Consider the following 8720-nt stretch of genomic DNA (forward strand, 5'->3'; position numbering starts at 1 on the left):
CCCAGGGAGAGGCAGGAACTGCAAGCTGCAAATTTCTCTTGCAAGCCAGTGCCTCCAAATGCAATGCTGTTTGCTCCACACTGCATCCACAGGCTCCTTGCACGTGGGTCCCCGAGCTAAAAGATGCAAGGGAAGGCCCCAAAAAATCCTGGAATTGAACGAGGCTGCACGACTGATGAGAGAATGTTTGGATTTGAGTGATGGAACAATATTGGAGGGAAGGGAGAGAGCACAAATTGCAGAGCCAGCACCTTTCCAATTAATAAGACACCTTCCCAGCTGAAACTGCTGATGCATCCAGGAAAGGCACGAGCTGAACACAGGAGAAGGACACTTAGAGGGGGAAATGAGGCACAAAGTCAGAGAAGAGCGTTCACCAAAAAAAAAAAAAGAATTTTCTGTTGCTATATATGGATGTAGGGAGTCTGGATAACAAGCAGGAACAAATGAAATCCTGGCCAGCAGGAAAGAAAAAAATAAGCATGTGACTGGACTTGAAAATTATTGGTGCCGTGGTGTTCAGATGTGAAAGGAAGAGATGGCTGCAGTGTATCCCTAGAAAAAAGGTGGGAAGGCTCACCTCTCTGACAGCTATCAACACTGCAGGAAAACTGAATTTCCAGGGCAGAAACTTGGTGTGTTTTAATGAGTGAAGCTCTGGGAAGCACCAAGACAGGTAGGTGAGTCCATACTGGGGAAAAAAACCCCATGTGGGGTTAGGGAGGGGACAGGAGGGATACAGAAACTCTCATGCAGCAAGTAATTACAAGAGATTAGCCTCCCTAAATCATGGGTGACAATTTGTAACACCAAGTAACTGATTTGGGCCTTGTTACAAGCAATAAAGCTGCAGAAATCACTGGACTGGAAGCCTTGACAGCGCAGAAAAAGAACAGACTCATATTTAAATATATCTCAGTTTAGTAATTCAATCAGGATTGCAAAATGTTCTTGATTTCAATAATTGATTTTAACCTGTATGACATTTGTGCTTTTTAGTTATCATCTTAACAAAATATCATCATAATCACGGGCTCATAGAATCATCTGGGTTGGAAAAGACCTTTAAGACATTGAGTCCAACTGCAATGAGAACTGGCATCACTTGATTTTCCACAAATGCAATGCAGCAGAGGAAAAATTAGGGAATTTGCATATAGATGATCCACTCACTAAGTTTCAAAGTGCTTTTGGGATCAAAAAGGAAACAGCTCCAGAGTGAAGTTTGAAAAAGCTTCTGGGACAAATCAGAGATTGAACTCCCCTCGCAATGAATGGGAGGACACCAGAAAGATTATTTAACAATTTACATAAAAGCAATTACAGGACACAGCCAAAATGAAACCACACAGATGAGTCAAGACCAAAGTGTGTCGAACCAAAAGAGCCTGGTGAAACCCAATAATGACAAATGTAAGGGCAGGGTACATTGTGCAGGTGGAGAAGTCCCAGCTGGGCTGATGGACAGGAGAAAAAAGCCCTGAGGGGATATTGGATCGCAAGTAAAATGTCAACAATACAATGGAATTGCCAAAAAAAAAAAAAAAAGAAAAAAAAAAAAGAAAAAAAAAGGCAGTTCAGATTGTTTTAAGAGTGCCATGTGGAAACCAGCATTATTTTGTTTTATACAATGCTGACAAGGCCACGCAGTGCCAAGTCTGAGGAGAGAGCGAGAGAAGTAAACACACCAGAGTACAGGGGAAAGCTGAGGGAATGACAAAGAGATTTGGATACAAACGGATCCATAAGAACACAGTAAGGGCTGTGCCAGCCCAGGAACACGAACTGGAGGAGATGTGACATGCTCCCGTCAGTGGCAGCAGGAACAAGGGATGGGTTATTCTGAAGAGCAAAGCAAAGCATCTTCATTTCTCAGAGATCACAGCATCCCAGGATGGCTTGGACTGGAAGGGACCTTCCAGCTCATCCAATTCCACCTCTGACAAGGGCAGGGACACCTTCCACTGCCCCAGGGTGCTCCAAGCCCCATCCAACCCGGCCTGGAAGAATTCCAGGGATCCAGGGGCAGCCACAGCTTCTCTGGGCACCCTGTGCCAGGGCCTGCCCACCCTGGCAGCCAAGAATTGCTTCCTAAAAGATCTAAGATATTGGAAAAGCTTTTAACCAAATTGGTTAAGTGTTCACTGCCAGCTTCCTGAGCAGGCTGGCACCTCTGAGGCTGGAAGACTTTAAGGAAAAATTAGAAATACATTCATTAAGGATGCTCTAGGGACACTTTATCTTGCCTGGAGGAGTGAATGGACTGGAAGGTATCCCAAGATCTCTACCAGCTCTGCATTCCACTATGGAATGATGCCCTGAAGGCCAGGATGTTTAACCATGGGGTCCTCCAATATTTCAGAGACCACCAGGGCTCATTTGCAATATTTTTCAGAACTCAGGAGAAAAATTGGCAGACAAACATTTCTAACACAACTACATCAGGAGAGGGCAAAATGACTCAAGTAAACACCAACCTGTTTGCCAGACACGAGCTCTGGACAAAACAAGGGAAAACAGAATCAGGCTGGATCTGGACTTAAAAAGAACAGGAGTGAAATCAGTGACAGCCAAGCCAATGTTATGGAAAATGGGCCTTGTCAGGCAAAGCTGAGGAGATCCATGGTGCTAAAGGAAAGTGCTGCAGTGTAACAGGCAATCTTTTGAGGATGACATCCCAGTTAAAAAATTACCACTGTGTGTGTCAACAGAGCAGCTGAGCAGACTCAGAGCTGGCCGAGGCACAGATGACTAAAAGCAGCCACTGGTGGAAAATCCCCAGCAAAGTGAGCTGCAGTGGGGTTCTGCTGGGCCTCATCCAGAGCCCAGGACCATTCCAGAGGTCCACTGCAGACTGGAATCTAGGGAACAAGATGGGAAAGCCAGAGCCCCTCAAACAGAGCCTGCCCAGCACTTGCCAGGCAATGCCCCGAGTTTGACTGGACCACAACCAAAGAGCACTTGGTTGTGGAATTACGAGCTCCCTCCAAAGGGAAAAGTTATTGGGTATCAAAAGACCTGCATTTAGACAACAACTGGCTTTTGGAAGTAATAGTTAGAAATTAATTGAAGTGACACCTTGGACAGGGTGAGGGATGAGGCAGCCACCCCTTCCCTGGGCAATCAGCTGTGCCAGTGTTTTACACCCGTAAGTTTTCCCTTATTTTGTCCCTTCTCTCCATGCCCTGTTCTGCCACGCTTGCTGCAGATGTCCCACCCTCCCTGGAATCCCCCAGGAACCCACCCTGTCCCTGGCACCTGCTCCAGCAGCAGCACAGCTTCCCTGGAAAGCAAAACCACGTGGGCAGGATGCTCCCGGGCTGCTCCGCCGCCTTCGCTTTTCCAAGGGCTCCAATTTTAAATATTTCTTATACAAGGAAATATTTTCCTGAGCTCCCAAATCCATATTAAAAGACCCAGCTATCCAAGAAAGTTCAACAGCTGGGATTTGGATGCTATGGCAGAGAAAAAGAACCCAGCTCTCCAATTTATGGCACTGCATTGTAAGGCTTGAAAACTTCTGTTGTGAATGTAAGTCAAGTCAAGAGCAAACTGGAAAATATGTGGAAAGCCATAATTTTGTAAAAGCCATTAAAAGTCTCATTAAGTGACACCATACACCGAAAACTGAAGAAAATGATTTGTAGAATAAACTGCTACAGAACCAAATGTTTACACAGGGACCTATTCCGAAGTAATTGCATTTTAAACGCTCATGAGCTTCACACAAAATGCTTTTCAGCAGGGAAAAGCCGCTAGAACCTGTCTGTCCATGCAGGCATGACAACTATCCTGGGTAAAATGCCATCAGGAACTGCAATCAATGGTCTTGTTTTGTCCATCAAATCAGCAGAAGGTAGAATCATGGAATTGGTGAGAGTGGAAAAGACCTCAAGGATCATGGAGTCCCCCAGCACTGCCAAGGCCACCACCAATCCATGTCCCCAAGTGCCACATCCACGTGGCTTTTCAATCCCTCCCTGGATGGGGACTCCACCCCTGCCCTGGGCAGCCCATGGGATGTGGGGATTCTTAGAACCTTGTTTAAAATAACCCCAAAAATCCCCTTGTCCATAAAAAAGCGAGTTACTATTGGCTATAAATCCAGGTATAAAGAACTGAAAGGAAAAGAGGGAAAAAGAAGACCATGCTCAAAACTTCTCACCAGTCCTCAGGATGTGTTTTGCAAACTCAGGATGGTAAAACCCACTCGTTATCAAATTTAGGGAGCTGCTATCTAAGAGCAGAGAAAGCAGAAGCTCAAGCACTGGGCTTTAATTGGTGGCAGATAAAGAGCCTGATGCCATGAAAGAGGCAAATCTTTTTTATTAAGCTCTACAGCAAATTAGAAGGAAAAACCCTGCGGACCCCGAGATGTTTTGGTCTATTTTAACTTTTGCTGCAGTCTGCAATCTTTATCCATTTTATCAAAGAATTAGACATGCCTAGCAGCCATGATGGCATCTATTCTTTTTCTTTTTTTTTTTCTGCCAGTTTAGTACTTTTCCTCTCATAAAATACTCTAAGCTTGTCTCCAATAATCCTCCCAAATCTCTAACTCTTGCTGAGACAAGGAAGGCAAAACCCATCAGCCTACAAACACACTTGAGCTTCAGCCTTCCTGTTGAGAAATTATTGCACCAACCCCAGTTTTCTGCTCTGACTTCTCATTTTTCCACTCTCCAGTTTTCCAAACGACCCTTTCAGCCAAGGAGAGGAAGGGGAGACAGGGTGAAGCACAAACACAAACCAGAGGAGGGGAATGGGGTGGGTTTTTTTCAGCTTTTATAAATCCTATGACGATAATCCCCTAAATGGTTTGCTGGGGAGCATCAGCAGGCCCACTTTTTTTTTTTTCTTCTTCCCAGAAAGCACAGTCACTTGAAATTCCTGTGCAGTGCTCAGGGTTTTCTGCACATCCATAGTAAACAAAACCCAGAGGAGCTCTGGAAAAATTATCCAAGTCCCACTCATGCTCTAAAAAATCTGTGAGTCTCCGTCATCATCAACAGAAGCTCCTTCCCTACGTGGGTCTTAAAAATAAAGAGCTCCCACAAATTTCAGATCTGCAAATGCTGGATATGCCATAAAAGCTGGATCTTTGCTGCCTGGGATCCTAATTACAGGTCTGGGATTGCTGCTTCACACGCCCATGGCACACCTGTCCTCAGCAAAAGAAAATCCTAGAAATTCCCAACTGTTGCTTCCATTCAAGCTAAAAAACCCCATAAATTACCTCAAGATTATCCACCTAAGCAAGCACTGTTAAAGCAGAACATAACATGAAACATAAATCATAGTTTTTACATTGATTTTACATAGATCAATGTTTTTACATTGATTTTACTCTCTGTCTGCCCAGGTGGGCAAGTAGGAAGTGCACTCACATCCTGACTTTCTCCAAAAATCAAGTTTACACAAATTTTGCTGGGAAAAAGTTCTCCCTGGGAGGTTGGGGGGGACCTGGCATAGGTTCCAGAAAATCTGTGGCTGCCCCTGGATCCCTGGAATGTCCAGGGCCAGGCTGGATATTGGGGCTGGGAGCAACCTGGGACAGTGGAAGGTGTCCCTGCCCATGACAGGAGTGGCACTGGATGGGCTGTAAGGTTCCTCCCCACCCAAATCCTTCTGGGATTCCACGAATTTGCATAAATAAACACAGCCCTGCCACTGACATTCTTCCCTGGTATTGAGGGACATCAATGTTTGTGACACAAAAGTAGGAGCAAAGTGATTCAGCTGAGTGGAAGGAACAAGAAAGTGACACAATATAAACAGCTCTGGAGATCTGTGTCTGTCCAGCTGGTATTTGAGTCACATGGAAATAATTCCTAAAAATTTATTCCCACTTTTAAACGGTAACAGATCAAGAATCAGTATTTTTGAATCCAGAGGCTTAAAAGACCATCAACAGGTAAAAAAGCACACAGGTGGATTTTATTTGTCACTGAAAGAGAAATCTTCATCTGCACGGCACGAGAATCCAGCAGCATCCAGAGGGACCAAGGGATTGGAATTTGGAAGCAGCAGAAAGAAAATACTACAGAGCATGCCAGGAGCTGTTTCCCAGTCAGTGATTCCACACTGAACATTCCTACGGACTGAAGGTGAGAAGGGATGGATTTTAAGCAGCAAATATTCCTGTGGACTGAATATTGACTGAATATTCCTACGGACTGAAGGTGAGAAGGGATGGATTTTAAGCAGCAAAACTGAGCCCAGCTGATGAGGAAGAAGAGGGCACAGGCAGGAGGGAGCTCAGTGGGGGCAGGAACAGGGAGAGGAATGCCCCAGCACGGGGAGAGGCTTTGGGAATCGCAGAGGAAACAGAAAGTACACGGAGCACTTGTGCTGCGGAAAGGGAAACCGGGGGCCTCTGCAGATCCCATCAGCCCCAAAGGCAGGGCTGGGACACCCATGGAGCTCCTAGCCCTGCTGAGGGAGGTAGCAAAGCTGCGCTTCCCTCCTGACAGCCGTTCTGCAGAGAGCTGGGAATGCTCTCGGGGCTCCTGGTGGGAGGCGAGGTCTGAGGTGCCAGCACACCTGGAGCCAGAGGCAATTCTGGGCACGGCTCTGCCAGCAGGTGACATCCCCATGTCCCACTGCCCCGCCAAGCCCACGCCTGGGAGCTGCTCCCAAAGGCAGGCAGTGCCCTGGATCCCACACACACCTCCGAGCTGGGCACGGCACACAATTCAATTTACCCAACTCAATTATCAGCCTAATTGTGCCTCCAGTGCAGGGACTGCAGGCCTTCCACAGAGCTGCTGCTCCAACGCATCCTCACCCTCCCAGAAACGCTTTCAGCACCTCCCTGCCCTGCTCTGCCCTCTTATCCCTCGGATCATGGGAAACTTCACTTGATCCAACAGATTTTAACCCCCCTGGGTTGCTCCCCTACTGCAGTGCAGGCTCAGCATGGAGTTTGACAGGTGAGCATCAACCAAGAGCAGAAAGCAGCTCCACAGATGTTCTCCCTAAATTACTGTATCCCGGTTATTCCGTGTAAATTTCTCTGCAATTCAGGTTTCTCACTCCAAGGAATATTTTCTGAACAAACTCCAAACACATTTTTTGCTTCCAGTCCCTTTGTTCCAGAGGATACATATCTACCTGTCCTAAAAAAAAGTGTGTCTTTGCTGACAGCCAGGAATTTTAATCTGCTGAAGAATATACCCCAAACCCCCTGGATTTGGACAATAACATCTGTAGCACTTATCCCACCTTCCCTAAAATAAAGCACAGGGTTTGGGAGAGAAAGGTTCCCTCTAAAAACCATCAACATTTGCTTTGGTAAATAAAAAGTTGGGATGCATAACAGGGTAAGTTGGTATTTCCAACTTACAGGACAAAAGTTAATCAGATTTAACACAAATTTAATGCAAAATACACAATGCTGGTTGATATCAGCGCTTTTAATAACTATGCATGTACAACAAGAATAAATATACACATCATAGTTGTTGTTTGGGTTTTCTTTTTCAAATAGACTCAACCATAAGGGTCAGGAGAATCCACGAAACAGTTAAAATTCAGAATCAGAAAGAACTGGAGGAAAAAAAAAGAAAATAAGCATTTGGCCTCTTCATACTAATTTCCTTTTTCTTTACATTGCTCAACATCGCTCCTCAATTTGAGTTCTAATCAACAACCACTTCACAGCTCACATTTTATGAAATAATGCAGTTGATGCAATCAAGTCCAGCAAAATGTTTCCCTAAAGATGTTTCCATCATTCACATTCCTTTAAAAAACACACACACACACACAAAAAAAAAAAAGGCTCTGACTTCCTCCATCACTATTTAACAGCAAAAATAAACACACCACTGCATCTTAAATGGTATTCTGATTAAAACAGAAATAGATCTTTCTGGGGTTTCTTTCTGCTTAGCACAACATGTCTTTGTCCAGGAGAGGGGGGAAAAATACCCTCAACCTGCTCATTTTTCTGCACTTGACAATAACGAGCACCAAATAAATAAAATTCAGCCTATGGAAATACAAACCATAACCCAAAAGCCCAGTACCATGTGCAGAGGGGGGCAAAAACCCCCTCAAAAACCCAACCCAGTGCAAAACCTCTTTCTGCTAATGCATATTTATTTCATTTCCATACTTCCAGGCTCCCCAGCTTTCTATAAAGGACTGAAACCAAGCTCCTTTTTGGCGTTATTCCCCCACAATATAGCGATGGACTTCGCTGCCCTGAACGCCACAATGCCAACAACAGAGCGTGCGAGCAATCACTATTAAAAACACATTAAAAGAAAAAAAGGAGGGGGGGAACAATCCACATTTTCATAAAAAAAAAACCCGACCGGAACAGGCATTTTCTCCAGGCAGAAAATCTCAACGCCGCCTTGCATTTCCCAACCTGGACGTCCCTGCTTTCATTCCTGTGGATGCTGCGCGCCGGCATCCCCCCGCTCCGCGCAGCCTTTAACCATTTTATCCCCATTTCATCCCCATTTCATCCCCGTTTCATCCCCGTTTCACCCCCGTTTTATCCCCGTTTTATCCCCGTTTCCCCGAGCAGGCTGCGGGACAGGCTCAGCCCGGAGTTGCCGCTGTCCCCGCATCTCCCCGGCCCCACGTGCCCCGGGCACATTTCGGGGGGCTCGCCCATCCCGGGGGGCACCCCCAGCCCGGGCATCCCGTCCGGTGCTCCCAGGGATGGGGGTGAGCCTGGAGCGGGGAACAGCCCTGGAGGGGGGACA

At 46.0% G+C, this 8720-nt stretch overlaps 1 protein-coding gene across 1 annotated transcript in view; it reads left to right on the forward strand.

The window, feature by feature from the left end:
* Nucleotides 1-6918: 6918 nt before the first annotated feature.
* The window catches only part of PLEKHB1 (pleckstrin homology domain containing B1), a gene marked incomplete at its 3' end in the record, with an annotated part of 9103 nt that continues 7301 nt past the window's right edge, over nucleotides 6919-8720 (forward strand). Inside the window, exons 1-2 of the mRNA XM_014310420.1 lie at nucleotides 6919-6932; nucleotides 8540-8682. Of these exons, the coding sequence (XP_014165895.1) occupies nucleotides 6919-6932; nucleotides 8540-8682 (157 nt within the window). The remainder of the gene's footprint in view (nucleotides 6933-8539; nucleotides 8683-8720) is intronic.

This window comes from Geospiza fortis, unplaced genomic scaffold (genome assembly GCF_000277835.1).
Source record: "Geospiza fortis unplaced genomic scaffold, GeoFor_1.0 scaffold659, whole genome shotgun sequence".
Lineage (NCBI taxonomy): Eukaryota > Metazoa > Chordata > Aves > Passeriformes > Thraupidae > Geospiza > Geospiza fortis.